This window comes from Macaca thibetana, chromosome X (genome assembly GCF_024542745.1).
Source record: "Macaca thibetana thibetana isolate TM-01 chromosome X, ASM2454274v1, whole genome shotgun sequence".
Classification (NCBI taxonomy): domain Eukaryota; kingdom Metazoa; phylum Chordata; class Mammalia; order Primates; family Cercopithecidae; genus Macaca; species Macaca thibetana.
In genome coordinates, this window is record NC_065598.1 from 103689302 (window position 1) to 103710112 (window position 20811).

The following is a 20811-nucleotide window of genomic DNA, read 5'->3' on the forward strand; positions in this document are numbered from 1 at the left end:
ACAGATTTTTATTTATGCCTCCTCTGACATTGGGATTTACAAGGCCACTTCTTGGTTGAACTGTGTGTCTAGTGAGGAACTGGGAGGGAGCTGCAGAGCCGAAGGATCTTGTGACCAGCAATGAGCTTTTTCTATACCAGGAAATGCAAGGGAAGAAGATATGGTGATTGAATTGAGTGTGGCCTGAGCCCAGAACATCTCTTGAAGCACTTAAAAAAAATCTGTTCACAAATAAATATTTATTGAGTAGCTTATTTACTTGCCATTTGCTTCATTCTCCAAAATGTCAGTTACAGGTGGGGCAAGTAATTTAAGATATATACTCTTTTGCAATGTCCACATTAAAGGAAGGCATCTGCACTGAGCGGCTGGATCAGGCAAAACCTGCTCTCTGATCGTAAAGCTGCATGATACCTGTGTTACGCCTGGGCCTTAGCCTCATAGAAGACAAGCTTTTGTGTTTTTATTGCTCCCACAGCTTGGGAGCAATAAAAACCATCCCCCAAAGGCAAATTTTATCTTCCTTCTATTTTCCTGTCTTGCTTTAGCTTATGCTAGCCAGATCCCCATTACAACCATATTTAGTTCTCTACTTCTAGAGAACTGGAGTCCTTCCCGTCTCCCCACATCCTGCTGGCATGGGCTTCTCACTGCTTTACCAGATGAGTAGTTTTGAAGTCCTAGTGGAAACCTCCTGATGAATGTCAGTTGTTCTTGCTCCGCCATTTATTTATTGACTGGGTGATCAAACGACTGGTAGACACGTCGTTTGACCTTTCAGTTGTTCAGTTCCCAATCTTTAAAATGGGGCTACTTACCTATCTCATAGGTTTAATATGAAGATTAAATGAGATGATGCTTGTGAAGCACTAGGAAGCCTTCTACCCAGTAAGCATTCAGTGCATGCGAGCTTTTAAAATTGGCATCATCACTTATAAAACGGCGATTTTGCAAAATCCCTGTTTCCTCCATACCCCTGGTGATCTGGAGGGACTGAGTCATGGGCACTAGGGAGCCTAGCTCAAGAAGATACACTTGAACAGGGAAAGAGCTCTTCAGGGCCATCCTAGCCCAAGATCAGCTTCGAGTTCCACTGTTTACCAGGTCACTGTGGCTAAAGGGAGGGCCCAGGCCCTTTCTCTGCCTGCTTCTTATCCCTGAACTGACAGCCTGTTCAACCAAGAGGTTGCAGACATCCTGTGTTGAGGTGGTATTTTTCAAAATGGGAATTGGTCTCCATTTCAAGACTGTTTCCTCTTTGAAAACATTCACAATTCTGTGGAGCATGTTGTATGTTAATCTAGGGATTGCTGGTGGAACATTTATGGGAGGATAAAAAGACTGCTGCACTATTAGACAATTCTGTGATTTATGGGACTAAGATGTTGCCAGACATCAGTGGTCACACTGAGAGATTCAGTTCAACTCCTGGGTTGATGTGGCAGTATACTGTATAGCATTCAGCTCTCAGATCCACCCATTTCTGCTCAAACACAGCACAGCTCGTGCCTCAGTACTGAGGGTATGGAGGAAAAGGCAGTCAGTCAGTGTCTAAAAATGACGCATGCAAGAGACGCTCGGGGAAGATGTAGCTGGACCTCTCAGGTAAGAACACTTATTGGTGTACTACTGGACTTCTTCATTGTTTGGAGACTCCAGGGCACTGACACCAGCTTTAGGAATGGGATGGAAGGGTCTGACTTTGGTAACAATCAAGATCAGCACAAACCCCTGACAAAACTGGGACAGTCTTGAGTTTACCTTCTCGCATCCATGTCTGGAGTTCTTCTGCCTCTTCCTAAAGGCTCAGGACCCTATTACTGCCCTGATCAGGGCAGTGGCCAGCTCTTTCCGTAGTCCCATCTTCCCTCTCCTGAAATCATTGTGTTAGATTAGCAATTGACTCTGAGGCCTGGTATTCCTCAATACCCAGGGGCTGATGTTATTTCTTACTGACTATCCCCTGTGGCAAATAGAGACTGAAGTATCCCACAGGTCTTCCCACTAAGAAGGCCAGGATATTCATTAACATGGTTCTTCTCTCAGAGAAACATTCCTCTCAGAAAATAAGAACAGCTTTAGATAGTCAATCCCTCAGCAGGGAATCTCAGCTGAAAACTCTAGGCCAGGTATGGGCAGGCTAACATGGAAATTTGGGGTGGTCTGTTGCCTTTCTGGTCATGCAGATGGCCTTATCTTCCATGCAGCCTGTTAATGCTAACACTGCATACAGAGACCTTACCTGTCCATGAACAGAGCATGCATTGACTCTACTTAGCATGAATCTCTCAGACAATACTTATTCTTCAAGAATGTTCACAGTGAAAAATACCCTTTGCCAGTCTCATAAACAACTTGGACAACTTCTTTCCCAGGACCTAGTGTTCTTATGTTCTCTGGCTTCTCAGATTTTACAACCTGAAATACATACGACAGAGCCACACAACAAAGAATTGTCTGCCCAAAATGCCAGTGTCACCCCTACTGAGAAATACTGCAAGTTCTTCCTTGCCCCACCATCAAATTTATGTATTGTGTCCCATTCACTTTTTGCTAAATCTGATAAATTAATCTCATGGTAAGGTGTTAGGGACTAGTGATAGCTTATTTTGTTCTCTTCTAAAGAATGCGTTGAATCAGGGACCTTCCATGCCTTCTTCCAAAAGGAGCAACTCAAATGGTAGATACCCAGGCAAATGGCAGGTTGGTAAGAGAGTTGGTTCGGAAGCAAGAGAGTCTTTCTTTGGTATCCTATTTCTTCCACATGCCATCCCTGCCTCCAATATAGTCCGAATACAATTCTGAGCTTGTGACCATTGCCACCTTATACCTGCACACCCCTTCCCTACCCCACGGCTAGCCCCTCTATCAGCAGTACAAGAAAGCAAGAAGCTGGAAAGGAAAGAATGTGTGGTTTGCTGTGGACGTCCATGTCCTCCACATTCGCAGAAGGAGTCTGCGAAAGCAGCTCTGGAAGCTAACTCCAACTCAGATTGAAACAGAAAGCAAACTGAATTCTTTCAACCCTTCTCGTTTATGCTCCATGCTTCTAGTTAGAGAGCAGTGTCACTAAGCTGAGGAAAAAGTCTTTTAGGACAAATCTGGTTCCCAGCTGCATGGCCTTGTGTGACTAGGAACTTGGCACAGTAGGAAGGGAAAGGTTGCTCTGCAAGGAACTGAGGGGCCTACAATTGCAGCTGGCAAATGTTGAGGGCATCATGTGGTGAACATACTCAGCATGGGAAGCACCATGCCAATAAATAGCAGCAATTGGCAGGAGAAAGTTTGGGCTGGAGCGGGGAATGGAATGGCCCCGAAGAGGGAAGGTTGCCCAGGAATCATCTTTCTCACCTTAAGAAGGACTATGAGTGCCGTCTTAATATATTCAGTGGGAATCAGGTGGTCTGAATTCCAGGTCTGACTGTAAATTGTGTGACCTTGGGAAAATTGCTCCCTCTATTGAGGCCTCGTTGTCCTTTTTTGTATTAGGAAAGGATGAATTCGAGTTCACTAACCGCAGGCCTCTGGGTCAGATTTGGCCAGTGGATGTATTTCAGTCAGCCTGCCCAGTACTTCGTTTGTTTGTTTCAACAGTTTGAATGCCTTGTTTACGTTGACTTTTCAGTTCCTTGCAGTCCCCATATCTGTTATGATCTTACCACTACTTACCAGCCCCTCCCAGCCATTTCCCATATTTCCAATATCCATCAGGCTCCTGAAGGCCCCTTAACCTTAGAAACCGCAAATCAAACTATCTCACAAGGGTCTTATAATTACTGTGCAATTATGACTCCACCCATCAGCCTCTAGTATCACCCAGGGGGCAGGCAGAGAGGACCTTGGGAGAAAGCAGGGCAGTCTACCATGAACCCAAGCACAAAGTGCAAGTGGGTAAAAAATTAACAAGCACCCTTTAAGGGAACACTGGGATGGATTTCCTTAAAAAATCACCTCCTCCTCACCCCCACCCAAAGATGTGGCCCGTTGAAGATCCGGGGCTTTTTCTGGACCTCCGTTGCTTTGATGTCCAAATTGATAATATTCTTTCTTTGAAAAGTATACAAGCCACACAGGATCATGGGCCGGGCTTTGGCCACTGTTCAGCTTTGATTTTTAAAAGAGTTATTCTTTTATGGAAAATGGAATCAAGTTGTAGTCCTTCCTATATGATTAGATAAGCAGTTTCAGGAAAACACTTCTTTCTTTTTTTCTTTACAAGGACAGTGTGACTGTGTGGACTTCCCCCTAACAGAAAGCCCCTCCATGTATGTGTCTGGCTGCTGCTGTCTACCCCCAGGTACTTTACTTCTCACACAGAACTGTGAAGCCAAAGCCTTGGTTCTTTTAGGTCTCCACTGTTAGCCCTCACTACCCTTATTTCTGTCTCTAATACCTTTTAGTGTCAATTGTGAGAGGGCGAAATGTATTAGACTACAGCATGAGGAGCTAGCATATAAAAGGTAGTAAAGGTCTTTTTCATAGGTAAGGTTTCAGGGCCTCATTGCTTTCATACTCATTTCACCTTGACTCATGCCCAACTGTGGGACTTTTACAGTGGGCATGGACACATGGATACAGTGAACACTTTTACTTCTTTTCATATCCTAATTCTGGCCTAAAACACACTATTTTGGCCTCGTGATCTCTACAGAAATAAGGTCCTTTTCACCTGGATCCTCTGGGACTTGCTGTGGGCCTCAGGCAGGACTGATGTTCTATCTCATTGTGATGTCATCAAGCATCAGTATAAAACAGGGCTGATGTTTTACACTGTCCACAGTCTTCTTAGGAGGAGGGGAAGTGGCCAGATGTTGAGGCTGTAAAGGGCACTCTTGATGGACAGCAGGCTGAACTCCAGGTAAGAAACAACAAGACCTCAAATTGCCAATTAGAAAGTAAATAAGCCCCATGCTGCCTAGTGAAAGTGAAAGCCTGATAGCATGGGTGTCAACTCAAATGAAAGTAATCCTCTGATGTGTTGAACCTCCTCCTGTTCCACTTGAATACCTTGAGTTAATCCTGGCTTTCTCGTTTGGAAGTCAAACAAGACCATTCTGGGGCAAGAGTTTGTGATTTCAGTACGTGTGAATGAATGAATTATAAATGGCTGCATTTATAATGCAGGCAAGAAAGCATGTTGATGTTAGAAAAAATGGGAGAGAAACAAATAGTTTTCTCTTTAAATGTACTCTTTTCCTGGGATTTTTCCCTCAAAATCCAGCTTTCTGCCTTAGTTTCGAAACATATTGACTTTCTGCTTAAAGGAGAATACATTTGAATTCATCTAGACAATATCTTTTAGTTTTCTAATTGCTTTCCCTCTTTTATTGGCCTATTAAGGTAAAGCCCACAGTACAAGGAATTGGGAAAATTGGATCCCAGATCTGTCTCAATTGTCAATTTTGTGTCTTTTATTTTTTAACCTTTCTGGGCTTTGGTTTCTTCTGTAAAGTGAGGGAAGTGAATTAAATGAATTGTAAGGCCTTCCAGTAGATTTTATGAAAATATTAGTCTCACCAGACTAAGACAATACAATTTATTGAACAATAACAATCACTTGAATAACATACATTTACGTGAAACTAACAAAATATGTACATAGAAGGTGTGTATTATGAAGGGACCTCAGGAATTACCTAATCCGGTGATTACCAAGCTTCAGTCATTCATGTACCATCTACATGATTTTTGTCATATTTATGTATCACCAGCACTATTTATTATTTAATGTTATTCTCCGTATTGACTTGTTTTCTTAAAATCTTTTAAAAATCTACCTTAATCTATCCTATGCAACAATATTCAGGAAGTCTTAGATTTAATGTGCTAGATATTTATCTTTCTAATACACATTCAAATTTGTAAGTTTTCATTTATATACTAACTAAAATCAACTTAACTGCCTATACTTGGTAAATACATATCATACATAAAACATTACTCTCTTTTCTCATTCAGATGTGGGAAGTAGAGGTTGGAGAGATTAAATAACTTTGTTTCTTATCTAAAAGCAGGTTGCCATGGAGGCATGACTAGAGGCCACCTCCCCTAACTATGTCACAGTGAGAGGCAGAGCTGTGACTAACTCAGGTCACCTGACCCCTAGACCAGGACCCTTTCCACCACATCATGCTGATCCCACAGTTGCCATTATGATCTAAGTATCTATGCTCTTTAATAGAGATGTAACTAGAATCCAGATCTTAAGTTTAATAAGTTGTAATAATAATAAATGAGCCCTTGTGGCTTTAGATGGGTCATTTAGTCTCTCTGGGTCTGAGATGCCTTATTTGTTTAAATGACAGAATTCCAGTTCTGCCTTCTGCCACATGGAGAGAAAGATGGTAGCTATCACTGGCTGAGCACTTCCAAGGTCCTTTACTAGATTTCTTAGTTTCATCTTCACAACACCACTATAAAGGGATGGGAGCAGATGATTTCTAAGATGCTTTTCTGCTTTGCTTCTAATAAGCAAAACAAACCCAAATTTGTCTATCCAAAAGAGTAGATGTGTCTAAAAGGAGCATGAACATTTGAACATTTAAGGAAACCAGATAGTCTCACTGGGTAAGGTAAATTCAAATTTTAAGAAGTTTACAAAATGGTTAAAAAAATGATAGTTTTGGTTTCCCATCAGACATTTATGTTCTACATAATGAGTTTCTCTCAGGTGGATTCATTAAGTGAGCATCTCGATCTCATAGCCCAAGCTTAGGTGTTGAATCCTGTCAGCTCCAGCTGCCTCCTCCTCTGTAAGACAGGCATACTAATCCCTGATGACATCACAGAGCTGCTCTGAGGGCCAAATGCGCAGCTGTGAGCAAACTAAAGTGCCCCACTGAGTTGAGAAACTTTGGCCACAGGGACCTGTTCCTGGTAGGGGGAAGATGCTGTTTCTTTATCAAAGGTAATGTGTTTAGAAGAAACTTTCAGGTAGCTTATCCTAGTCCTGGACACTCCCCACTTCTCATTTCTGTTATTTTTCTGTCTAGATTTACTTTTATCAAGGTGGACAAGCTGTAGCCATCGGACAATTTAAAGATCGAATTACAGGGTCCAACGATCCAGGTAATGCATCTATCACTATCTCGCATATGCAGCCAGCGGACAGTGGAATTTACATCTGTGATGTTAACAACCCCCCAGACTTTCTCGGCCAAAACCAAGGTGTCCTCAACGTCAGTGTGTTAGGTATGAGCACTTTTTTCTGCCTTTTCTTTTATTGGAACAAGTTAGGACACTGAATGAGCCAGGACAGTGAGTTATGATGCCAATTAAGTCTCTGTAGGTAAATATACTACCTAATATTTTCATTATCAGGGAAATAGAGACAAGCCACTAGCCCAACCAATACAGTAACACTGATAAATCACTCATAAAACATGCAGAAACAATTGTGCAAAAGGGCTGCCAAAATGACAGCAGTAGATGACCCAACCTCCAGTGATCCCTATCTCTGAGGGAAGGAATGAGAACAGATGAGACAATTCACTGTCCAACAAAATGATCACTAGCAACTCTTCTAGAGGAAACCTCCATTTACAGCCAGACCTACCTGGGGAAGACTACTGTCAACTTATTATTCCTTTTAAGCGCGACATAATTCCCACCATTAAATTATTCTTTTAAATAAAGACAGGAGAGTTCCTTTTTAAAAATGCTAATGCTATTTGGAAAAAGGACTGCACATTAATCTAGTGTTGATAGTAAAAATATTTACATACAAATATTCATTATATGATATTGGGCAAGCCATATCTGCTCTTAAAATGAATTTGGAATCTCATTTGTTCAGTATTTATTGAGTCACAGTGATGGAGGTGTTGTTTTTGCCCTTGGGAAGCTCCCAATTTTGGTCATTTCTAGAAGTCCTTCCAATCTCTGTCTGAGAGGACAATGTGGGCTAAGCTCCCATCAGTAGACTGGGATTGGGAAGTATCGAAGCAAGGGATGAAAGGACTGCCGATCCTCAACTCTTACAGACAGACCAGTTGAGGTGAGCATTTTCCCACTTCTAGGTAGCCCCAAATGGAGCTGATCTAGTCATTGCTCCTCTCTAGCTGTGTGCACACATCACAAGAAAGGAGGAACTACATCAAATCAGTGACTTAATAATTGAGTAGCTTGGAAAAGCAGCAATTGGTAGCAAGGTGCATACCTAAGAGAACTGTTTACAGTTTTCCTGGCTTGCCACTCAGGTAATGCCACAAAGGAACCAGCTGACATTTACTGTGAGGTTTGCCACTGCATCTACCCACCTGGGAAAGAGGGAAAGGTACCTAAGAGCTATTTTTTTAAGAGTGGGTTAGCTTAATCAATCATGTTTTTATCTTACTGAGTTCTGTGCCAGGAATTGGGGTACAGGAACAGACAAGAGAAGTATTACTCAAGCACTTTCCTGGGAGAGTTTCTGTTCCAGTTTGGAAGACTAGTGTATTAGTCTATTCTTGCATTGCTGTAAAGAAATACCTGAGACTGGGTGATTTATGAAGAAAAGAGGTGTAATTGGCTCATGGTTCTGCAAGCTGTACAGGAAGCATAGCAGCTTCTGGAGAAGCCTCAGAAAACTTACAATCATGGCAGAAGGCAAAGGGGAAGCAAGACGTCTCACATGGCTGGAGCAGGAGGAAGGGGAGGGGAAGATGCCACATACTTTTAAACAACCAGGTCTTATGAGCATGCACTCACTATCACAAGATCAGCACCGAGGGGGAAATCCGACCCCATGATCCAATCACCTCCCACCAAGCCCTACCTCCAACATTAGGGATTACAATTTGACGTGAGATTTGGGTGGGGACACAGATCCAAACCATATCAACCATATCCCATTATATACATGGGAACTAAGTGGTGTGCTATAAATGCCAAAGCATCAAACTGGCACTCAGAAGACCTGAGTTTTAGATCTTACTCTGTCCTCAGTGACCTAATACAAGTCAGTCCACCTTTCTCTGACCATTGTGAGATGGGGTTATAATTTCTGCCCTGTCTTCTTTATAGATTTGTTATGAACAGTTTTGTTATTTTACCTATAAAATGAAATACTGGAGATCAAAGAGTTTTTAATTGTTAAAAACCTGGAGGGATTAATCTGCTTAATCTGTTGCTTCCTGGTTCTGGGATGTTCTGACCAGAAACAATCTAAAGAAGCCAAGCCCCTTCATCTCAGAGCTTGGAAATAGCCCTGAGATAAAGTTAGACAAGAAGGTTAATATCCTTAAATTTAAAGCTCAGAGGATCCCAAATCAATTTCCATAAGAAGTTGAGGGTCACCTCCTCTCAGAGGTGTTTTTTCCCATGAGTCTTTGGGTCAGGTAGCTCTGTGTCATGACTTTTCCTTAAGCAGCCAGGATCCAGACAAGGTAAAAGGCAGAAGGGTCTGTGGATTTCCTTGTTTGTTTGGGAACTCTAAATAATATTGTTTTTTATTAATTGGGCAAAGAACAAAGGCCTCCTGCAAATTTGGCCTTTTTGGAAAATTTGAGGCTGCTAATTTTCTCTAAAAATTGCAGTGACTATTTGCAGTTCTCAAATCTCATTGTATACGACTGCCTATTTTGCTTGCCCTGACTGAAAGGTGAGGCAAGGTGGGGACAGGTGGGAAAGAGAGAGAAGCTAATTGTGGGGAGAGGTGTTGATATTTCCTTAAAGATGACTCTCATAGCAATGTATCTTTCAGATGTTTTCTTAGCCAGCAGTGAGCATCAATCGCATGCATTTACTCGTTCATGAGTTCATTTAACAAACCCTGAGCACACGTGCCAGTCACTGTGCTAAGCAATGGACATGGGAAGATGTAAAAGATAGGGTCTTAGCCCTCCAAAATTCAGTCTAGTGAAGGAGACAGATGCATAACATAAAAGCTGTCAGTGGAGGTATGAGACGAGAGCTATGAGGACATGGGAAAGGGCAAAAAGCTGTATCAGGAATTGGAGAAGGCTTATTGAGGAAAGTGACTTTTGTGCTGAATGTTGAAGGGTGTGCAAGAGTGTGTGACAAAGAAGAGGGGCTGAGATGGCAAGGCACAATTTAGGTGAAGGAAACAGCAATGGGCAAAGGACCAGGTGGTTTGGACAGCCATTCATTTGAGAGCTTTCCATTAGGTATGACAACCTTGGAAAATTAATCTCTGAAAAATACCCAGATCAAGTTTGAATAATTATTTTGTGTGCATTTGGAATGAGCATCATCTACCTTCTGCAATTTGGCACATAAAAAGAAAATGATTGATTTAAGGAAGGTTTAAGAACCTACTGAAGCACTTTTTTTTTTTTTTTTTTTTTTTTTTTTTTTTTCGTGAGCTGAGCCTTTTCCTCCCACCTCAATTCTATTGAAAGCAATAAAGCTAAATGGTAGATCAATGGCTTTGCCAGTTAAAGACCCAAGTTCCACTGGGGACTTTAACTGGATGAAATGTCAGTTCAATCCTGAGTCAGTAGTTTTAGAAAATATATAGGTTTGGGACTTGGTTCAAAGTGATTCACTAAATGTTTTGTTAATAAAAAATAAAAGGAGAAAAATATTCTAAGCAAAATAAAATGCCTATCTGGGTTTGATTCTGGGCTCAGTAAATGAGTGCAAGTCCTTCCAGGTTTTTGCCATAATTTAGTTCAAGTCCTGGTGTCCAACTTTGTGATGAAACACCCCCATTTAATTTTCTATTCAAATTGTTCTATTCTGCTGTAAAGGCTATAAAATAGCCATCTTTTTAAAACAACAGTATCTAAATCTAGTGATAGCTGCAATGGACTTCTGGTTAAAATAGCTTAGTTTAGAATAGGCAAATCCAACAAGTTGTTCCTACCTGAGAAAGTAATTGGTAAGAAAGAGAGAATAAAGAACTAAGTAGAAGGATACTTCTTTTAATCAAAAGACACCTGCTTAAAAGATAGGGCTAGTGAAATGTTTCAGAATTATAGATATATGCATCTGTCTTCTCACACCTGTGTACAGATAGTGAGAGTCTGGGATGGCTGAGCTGAGCAGAAGTCAATGGGAGAACAACTTTAGTAGCAGGAATTAGTCCTGCTGTGGCCAACAGAAATTCCAGGTGCTAGGCCCTATATATATTATTGTATTTAATCTTTGGATCAGTCAGAGGTTAGATAATCTCCTAGTCACGTTTTACAGATGAGTCAACTGAGGTTTGGCTAAGTTAGGTAACTTGCCTACACAGATCCAGGGTAGAGTTACAGAGCCAGTATTCTGTGCGGATCCAGAGCTGTGCCCTTAACCACTGTGTCTCAGGTAAGAGCTGTAGGACTGAGCAGTATGGCACATTTCATGTCTAACTCACCTAAATTAGAGAACCTAAGCTTTGAAGGGTTCTAGCAAAAAATGAAGATAAGCAAGGTGAGCTGGAAAGTATAGAAATGTGTATCATTATTTGTATATAAGATAGATATATAAGGTGTATAAGATAGATGTATAGATATAAAATAAATATCTAAGATAGATAAGGGATATAAGATAGATACGTAGATATGATAGATATATAAGATAAATGTATAAGATATATAAGATAGAATAAACCGTGCAAAGTAAGATGAATGAGGAGATTCAGATTCCCAGCTTCCCACAGGACTTCTCCCTTGACGTGTTTTCATAAGCAGCTACAACTCTATGTCCCAAACTGACCTCATTAGTACCCCTTCCTCCTTGTCACCCCTTTCCCTAAAACCTGCTCCTCCTGCTGTGGTCTTGGAGGCCTCTTCCCCTCTCTAAAGTCATCTCTCATCCCTCTCCCACCCCACTTTAGAACTGTGTCAAAGTTATTTTTTAATTCCTGGTGCCTCTAGTCCCGTGCCGGGCCCACAGAAGGCATGGGTGCTTGCCGAGTGAGGGATGAATAAATATTTCAGTGCTGGGTAGCATGCACCCCCAAAATTGGCTTCCCCTACTGATGATGCACACAGGCAAATTCAAACCTTTCAACTATTTTGTGTCACCCACAGATGTATAAATGCAAAAAAAAAAAAAAAAAGAAAATAATCATAAGAGAAAAGAGAAATACAGCATTAAAATGTTTTAAAAAGAATAATAGGCTACCTCAGAGTATTTAAGGGTTCTATTTTCCTTTAAAACTGTGCTTTTAAAGCATAAACTATGTTCCTAGTCATTTAGTATTTGCTTATATTTGGCTGTTTTAATAAAGGCATATTTTAAGACACAATGCGGAAATTCATGGTTATAAATCTGGGGAGGAGGCAGACAGAGGAGTCACTATTTGAATCTTAATGGCCTCTTGACTGGAAGGGCCCTGCACCTGAAGTGCTCTACTCCCACCTGGTGGTGCAAGCAGAAAACTGCCAAAATATATTTTAATAGATTTATTTATTTATTTATTTTTATTTTTATTTTCATTTTTTTGGTGGAGACCCAGTCTCACTTTGTCGCCCAGGCTGGAGTGCAGTGGCGTCATCTTTGCTTACTGCAACCTCCGCCTTCCAGGTTCAAGTGATTCTACTGCCTCAGCCTCCCAAGTAGCTGGGATCACAGGCGCCCACCAGCATGCCCGGCTAATTTTTGTATTTTTAGTACAGACGATGTTTCACCACATTGGCCAGGCTGGTCTCGAACTCCTGACCTCAGGTGATCCGCCTGCCTTGGCCTTCCAAATTGCTGGGATTACAGGCATAAGCCACTGCGCCCAGCCAAGAGTTTTTTAAAAAAATAAATAAACACACATATTCTTCAAAATGAAAGTGATGAAGTGACTGCAATTGTCACAGACTGCCATTCATCCTAAAGAATTTTTATTCTTTGTCATTCCCTTACAGTGAAACCTTCTAAGCCCCTTTGTAGCATTCAAGGAAGACCAGAAACTGGCCACACTATTTCCCTTTCCTGTCTCTCTGCGCTTGGAACACCTTCCCCTGTGTACTACTGGTATAAACTTGAGGGAAGAGACATCGTGCCAGTGAAAGAAAACTTCAGTAAGTGTAACCTGCAGTCAACCCTGGAAAGGCCTGGTGTCTGTGGTTGGATGACAGCGGGAGTGTGTGGTTGGTTGCTTGACCTTACAGTTCAATCTTCTTGTTTTCTCGGTGGTGGCGGATGGGGGGCGGGTAATGTAAAAAGAATGCCTGTCTTCCAATATGATGACTGTGTTCTGGTCTACTCCCCAAATTCTAAAAGCCAGCTCAGAGATGGTGAGTATGTAGGGAATAGGCATGGTCCCAGGTGAGTTAGCACTGGAACAGTCCTGAGGGGCCTGGTTGAATCCTGAACACCTCAAGAAAGAGAGGCCAATATGGGGGAGTGGGTGGACATTGAATGATCTGTTACACTGATGTTATCTGTACGCACAGAAGAGATCTCAAAAGTCTATTTCCTGGTTTCAACAGACCCAACCACCGGGATTTTGGTCATTGGAAATCTGACAAATTTTGAACAAGGTTATTATCAGTGTACTGCTATCAACAGACTTGGCAATAGTTCCTGCGAAATCGATCTCACTTCTTCACGTGAGTTTACCATACAACTTTAACAGTTTCTCTTTAAATCTAGTAGTCTGGGCCTGTCAGCCAAATAAATTCGTTAGGATCCCTGGTTAGTGCTTCCTGCTTCTCTGGAGATTTGTGTGCTTTATATACAGACTGATATGATGAATGACCATCCTAATATCTAATGCTCACATAATAATATATGCCATATGTTGCCCTAAATCCTTTACAGAAAGCAATTTGTTTAAGCTTCACAAAATTGCTAGAAGGTAGGTATTACTATTCAATAATAAAACAGCAGCCTTTCTGATAGCAACAGGCTGAATTTCTCTTTGTGATGCTGTTGGTAAGTCCAGGTGACACTGTAGCTCTGACAAACATATACCTTGCAAAGATCTGCCACTAATAATAATAGTATTATAATAATAACACTTGTACCCACAATCACGGTAGCTACTATTTGTGGAGCATGAATTATGCTGAGTATTATCTCACTCTTTCCTCCCAACCACCCCTATCTAGGGAGGTGGACTATTGTTGGCCTCATTTTGCTGAAAAGAACACTGAAGCTCAGGGAAGTAAATGACTTGCCCAAGGTCATCCAGTTAGTAACTGGCAGAGCCAGGATGCCTCTAAACCTCAATTTTCCTATTCAAAGGTGCTTATCACTCTCTGAGCGTAAGATTTAAGACTCCTGGAATTGTCCAATTGAGCTGACCCGGGGCAACCTCTCACAAGGAATATCTCACCAAACATCTCAAGGATCACTTAATAACACTCAGGGTCTTGTTTCTTTTCAAACTTACTTTGAACTTGTGGTTTTAATATATGCCATATCCAGGCATGGCAAGTTCCAGTGGGTTATTGCTCTTCCTATGCAGCTGAACTTTCTTCCTTTTATTTCTCCTGAATTTTGCTCCTTCATTCTCATATCACTTTCAGCTATTTTCCCTGTATCATTTCTGTTATCTTTCTTTAGAATTCCCTCAATCTCTTTTTGCCTTCTCAGAGGTACAATCATACTACAGATGTAGAGATATGTAGGATTTGGACTTGAGCATTGCTTCCTGTCTAGTCTTTTTTCCAATGATATCCAGCACTGCCTTCCTCTCTCCCTCCCACTTCCCTTCTTTCTTCCTTCCTTCCTCAAATAGTTATTGAATATCTACTGTGTGCCAGGGACTGTCCTAGGTGATAGAGATACAGAGATAAAGGAGCTCACAGTTCAGCTAGAGGGACAAACACAGACAACTTAAATGTGCTAAATCCTATAATAGAAGTCTGAAACAGGGTCGATAGAGCACCAAGGGAGGAACAACTATGCTTATAGAACTGGGATGGCTTTACCAACCAAGTGCTATTTGAGCAGGATCTTGAAGGAACTTGCAAAGCCTCTTTATCTATAAAATGGGAAAGTTGAAAGATGACGATAGAGCAGCAGGCTTAGAAGGGCAACCAGGTCATGATGGGGGAAGAGAATGGAGGGCTTCACATGGCATGTCTCTGAGGGAAAAATCACAAGAAACGGGTATATCATCTGATATGTTTGAATCAATTGAGAGAAGTTTAATGGTTTTGTTGGAAATTTTGGGATGAGTGATAATGCATTTATTAATCCCCAAATGAGGCAATTATTAACCTCCGGGAAAATTTTTGTAAATGTTGTACAAGAAAGAATCATAGCATACTGTGTTCCTCAGCTGTGAACGATATTTACATAGTCATACTATGGCAAACTTGGATTTAACTAAAACTTGTGATAGAACTATTTTGGAAGAACGTGGTGGGTGTGAGCGGAGTGGTGTAAAAGAGCTCAATCTCCAACTTCTAGGGTATAAAGTTGAAAGAAAATGATGGTAATGGAAAAATGGTAGGACATATCAGAACAAGGATAATAAAAACACGGGGGCAAGAAGACTTTTAAAAAGAGTTAAGAGTGGTTGCCTTTTGTGAATGGGACTCAGAAATGGGAAGGAGTCGGGCAGGGAACTGCTGTTTTTGTGAGACATGTAGTAGAACTATTTGACTTTTTAAACTATTCACATATATGCTCTTAATCATAAAAAGTTAAAGGAATTATTATCAGGTAGCTCAAAATATAAGATGTCCATCCTTGCGTGAGGGGAGGCAGATGGGGATGCGTTGGCTTATAACTCAGATGTGGTCTTCCAGAGACAACACCTTAGGGCTTGAAGGTCTGGCGCCCAGCTGGATAGTGTCACACTCATTAAGTTTGTCCATAGACTGAGACAATAAACCAGATGCCTGTTTATCAAAATGAGCATATCACTTCCCAGTGACCAGAGTGCATGAGGTTCCTTGGTAAGCATGGATGCCGTGGGGGAGGTTTTTAGGGACCCATTTCACCTGTGCTCTGGGAAAGCCTAGTGAAATGTCCCTGCCTGTAACAGAGGCTTATCTCTAGTGACCAGATCACAACTCCATGGTGTCTCAAGACTCTTTTCTCTAAATCCCATTTCAAAAGCAACCCCACCTCCTCCAAGTTGGTCACATTTTATTCTTTATGTGCATAAATGTCAATAGTCTTCTCCCACTGTGAGTCCAAATGACACAGTTCTTGGGGTTTCCATTTCCCTAGCCTATACAAGTCATTTTCCCACTACTTGAATGGCCCTGATATTCCCCACTAGTCACAAACACACATTATAAAATGACAATATATTCCACTTTATTAACCAGCTGCTTGTGTCCTTCAGATCCAGAAGTTGGAATCATTGTTGGGGCCTTGATCGGTAGCCTGGTAGGTGCCGCCATCATCATCTCTGTTGTGTGCTTCGCAAGGAATAAGGCAAAAGCAAAGGCAAAAGAAAGAAATTCTAAGACCATCGCGGAACTTGAGTAAGCTTTCATTCTGTTGTCTTTACTTGAATACAAACATTTCTCGGCATGTCTCTTTCAGTCATCAATTCCTAAGCACTCCTTTGAGCATAAGATATCAGAGGTATCTTTCTGTTTACTCTCACTGAATTTGAAAAAGAATGATGATGGCTGCTATTTATTGAGGGCTGTGTGCCAGGCTTTGTTCTAAGCACTTTATGTACATCAACTCATTTAGCCATCACAACCACCATTTTAGGTCCAAGAAAACGTTTTCATATATAATATTAACATACTTGTCTTTAAACCAACATAGTCATAAAATATAATTTTAATTTTTTTTTATGGAACAAGGACAAAAGTGCCCTGGGAACACAGAAGTTAGAATGTGGCCCAGCCCTCAGTCCATGCTGTTAATCACTCTATTTCTTCCCTAGTGTGTATCACACTCATTCATTTTTTTCATCTCCTTGCTTCTACCACTATATATTGAGTGTCAACCAGGTGCCAAGTATTGTACTAGATGGAGTGGGAAACAGAGATGCATCAGAGCTATGGATTTGGACCTTAAAGACCTTATTAGATGCTTAGACTCTTTCATTCTGACATCAGTTTTCCCACCTTTAAACACTGGTCTTTCTTAAACTTTCATTATATTGTTGAGACCTAACCTTTCTGAATCCAAAATGACATATGGCCTGACAATGAGTCAGAATATCAGAAATAACAGATTTCCTGAAGTCTGGGACCTATGGTCATTGAACCTACAGAGCATATAGTTTCACATGTAATTTCAAAGTTAGCATCTCCCTAACTTGTTCTTTTCTGGGCCTTCTTTCTTGCAGGCCAATGACAAAGATAAACCCAAGGGGAGAAAGCGAAGCAATGCCAACAGAAGACGCTACCCATCTAGAAGTAACTCTACCACCTTCCATTCGTGAGACTGGCCCTGATAACATCGAAGAACCAGACTATGAACCAAAGCCTACTCAGGATCCTGCCCCAGAGCCAGTCCCAGGATCAGAGCCTATGGCAGTGCCTGATCTTGACATCGAGCTGGAGCTAGAGCCAGAAACGCAGTCGGAATTGGACCCAGAGCCAGAGCCAGAGCCAGAGTCAGAGCCTGGGGTTGCAGTTGAGCCCTTAAGTGAAGATGAAAAGGGAGTGGTTAAGGCATAGGCTGGTGGCCTAAGTACAGCATTAATCATTAAGGAACCCATTAGTGCCATTTGGAATTCAAATAACCTAACCAACCTCCACTTCCTCCCTCCATTTTGACCAACCTTCTTCTAACAAGGTGCTCATTCCTACTATGAATCCAGAATAAACACGCCAAGATAACAACTAAATCAGTGCAAGGGTTCCTGCATTACCAATATAGAATACTAACAATTTTACTAACATGTAAGCGTAACAATTGACAAGGCAAGTGATTTCTAACTTAGTTGAGTTTTGCAACAGTACCTGTTATTTCAGAAAATATTATTTCTCTCTTTTTAGCTACGCTTTTTTCTCTTTTTTTTTTAGACAGAGTCTTGCTCTGTCACCCAGGCTATGATGGTAGTGGCGCGATCTTGGCTCACTGCAACCTCTGCCTCCCGGGTTCAAGTGATTCTCCTGCCTGAGCCTCCTGAGTGGCTGGGATGACAGGCACGTGCCACCATGCCCGGCTAATTTTTTTGTATTTTTAGTAGAGACGGGGTTTGACCGTGTTAGCCAGGATGGTCTCCATCTCCTGACCTCATGATCCACCCACCTTGGCCTCCCAAAGTGCTGGGATTACAGGCGTGAGCCACTGCGCCCAGCCTCTTTTTAGCTACTCTTATGTTCCACGTGCACATATGACAAGGTGGCATTAATTACATTCAATATTATTTCTAGGAATAGTTTCCCATTCATTTTTATATTGACCACTAAGAAAATAATTCATCAGCATTATCTCATAGATTGGAAAATTTTCTTCAAATACAATAGAGGAGAATATGTAAAGGGTATATATTAATTGGTACATAGCATTTAAAATCAGGTCTTATAATTAATGCTTCATTCCTCATATTAGATTTCCCAAGAAGTCACCCCGGTTTCCAATATCTGAGCACAGCAAATTTAAAAAATAACACAATTTCACACCTGTAATCCTAGCACTTTGGGAGGCCGAGGCGGGTGGATCACCTGAGGTCAGGAGTTCGAGACCAGCCTGGCCAAAATGGTGAAACCCCCGTCTCTACTAAAAATACAAAAATTAGCTGGGTGTGGTAGTGCATGCCTATAATCCCAGCTACTTGGGAGGCTGAGGCAGGAGAATCACTTGAACCCAGGAGGTGGAGGTTGCAGTGAGCCGAGATTGCACCACTGCACTCCAGCCTGGGCGACAGAGTGAGACTCCGTCTCAAAAACAAAAACAAAAACAGAAAACAAGCAAACAAAAAACAAAAAAAATCCCCACAACTTTGTCAAATAATGTACAGGCAAACATTTTCAAATATAATTTCCTTCAGTGAATACAAAATGTTGATATCACAGGTGATGTACAATTTAGTTTTGAATGAGTTATTATGTTATCACTGTGTCTGATGTTATCTACTTTGAAAGGCAGACCAGAGAAGTGTTCTAAATGAACACTTAAGATCTATTTTAGATAATTTCAACTAATTATTTAAATAACCTGTTTTACTGCCGGTACATCCCACATTAATAAAGCGATACCAATCTTATATGAATGCTAAATATTACTAAAATGCACTGATATCACTTCTTCTTCCCCTGTTAAAAAGCTTTCTCATGATCATATTTCACCCACATCTCGCCTTGAAGAAACTTACAGGTAGACTTACCTTTTCACTTGTGAAATTAATCATATTTAAATCTTACTTTAAGGCTCAATAAATAATACTCATAATGTCTCATTTTAATGACTTCTAAGGCTAGTCCTTTTATAAACAACTTTTCTGACATAGCATTTATGTATAATAAACCAGACATTTAAAGTGTACAATTTGATGAGTTTTGACAGAGTACATACCCATGAAACCACCACACCCATCTAGAGAGAAAACATTTCCATCAGCCCAAAATGTTCCTTCATGCCCCTTTGTGCAAATCCACCATTGCCCTGGACCTAGGAAATCACTCATTGTTTTCCATCACTAGAGATTAACTTTGCCTTTTCTTGGCCCTCATACATATGGGATGATACAGTATGTACTTTTTTGTGTCTCACTTCCTTCTAAGGTGAATCCTTTTTAAACGAAGTAGTGAGTTTCTCATTTATCACTTTCAGATTTTCATGTAAAAGATTTTCTTAAACTGCAAACTCCTTTCTATATGGATCATAACCATACACAGATTGAGGTAGAGTCTCTTTAGGTTTTAAGGAGAGTTAAAATGGAAATTAACATTACACTTATCTAGAGCCATGGAGAGAAGAGATAGCAAGCGTTTATTTCTGCATTTTCTTCGATGTGTCAATTTTCAGAAAATGTCAGGGATTTCTGACACATCTATAATTTCATTCATACTAAATATGAAAGTATGATATATGGTGTCTGATGGACACAAGAAGCAAAATGATGAAGGTCTTAAGAATGACCTAATATTTAGAGATTAAAAAGTAAACAGCAGTGTAAACATCTCAATTACCAGAATATCCAAGTAGCTGGAACTCACTTTTCCTTTCCATTTTTATTATAGAGGCAAATCACAAGAGACTGACACATAATAGTCAACAATTACACCCCAAAATTTTTGATAGATCAGTGCAGTCCAGGAAAGAAAGCACTACTGGTAGTCTTATAGAGCTCTGTCCTTATTAGCACTGTTCTGTTCAAAATACTGATGAATAGTTCAATCAGTGGCTTGTAACCTTTTTCTGAGGTCATGGATCACCTTGGGAATCTGCTGAAAACTCTAAACCCATCTCCACTGAAAAATGCTTATACACACAAAGTGTCACATATAGTTTTGGGTGAGTTACAGACTCCCTGAATCCAAGATGGAGAACCAGTTACTTAGATCAAAACACACAAAGTACACTTAATAAATTTGTGGATGACTTGCTCCTAAGGGGAATGGCCACTAGGCTATAAGACAGAATCACAATTCAGAATGATATTGATAGCTCAAATGTGGAGTTGAAGTCAACAAAATGAATTTGACAGGAATAAATAGAAAAATCTGGATTTAAAAACATGGAGTACATGTTGCCCAGGCAGAAACCCTACATGGGCAAGGTTAGGAAGCACATGAGATTAATCTGAATTTGTACCTTTGGATCTCTCCTTTCAGTGCCATTTCTGGCCTTGTGGCACCTTATTTTCCAAACGCCCAGGATTCTTATGCTCCTACTAGTTCAGTGACCCACTCAGTTCTTCCTCTCTCGGGCAGGACTCATTGTGCAGGACCTAAAGTAGCTGTTTTGTAACCCGTTCTTGTCCAGTGAACATGATCTTTCATCATTCAGTGATCTCAATAGGTTGATAAATGAGAGTCTTCTTGGGAGTATTTACCTTTTAAAGAGGACTCCAGC

General features: G+C 40.9%; 1 protein-coding gene across 2 annotated transcripts in view; it reads left to right on the forward strand.

Annotated features, from left to right (window-relative positions):
* The window catches only part of VSIG1 (V-set and immunoglobulin domain containing 1), a 34856-nt gene extending 15664 nt beyond the window's left edge, over nt 1-19192 (forward strand). Inside the window, exons 3-7 of one of the 2 annotated variants that reach the window (XM_050777403.1) lie at nt 6993-7191; nt 12783-12938; nt 13350-13469; nt 16166-16307; nt 17132-19192. In XM_050777403.1, coding sequence (XP_050633360.1) covers nt 6993-7191; nt 12783-12938; nt 13350-13469; nt 16166-16307; nt 17132-17465 — 951 coding nt within the window. In that variant the 3' untranslated portion in view covers nt 17466-19192. The remainder of the gene's footprint in view (nt 1-6992; nt 7192-12782; nt 12939-13349; nt 13470-16165; nt 16308-17131) is intronic. The other variant, XM_050777402.1, reaches the window with a different exon arrangement.
* Nucleotides 19193-20811: the final 1619 nt, after the last annotated feature.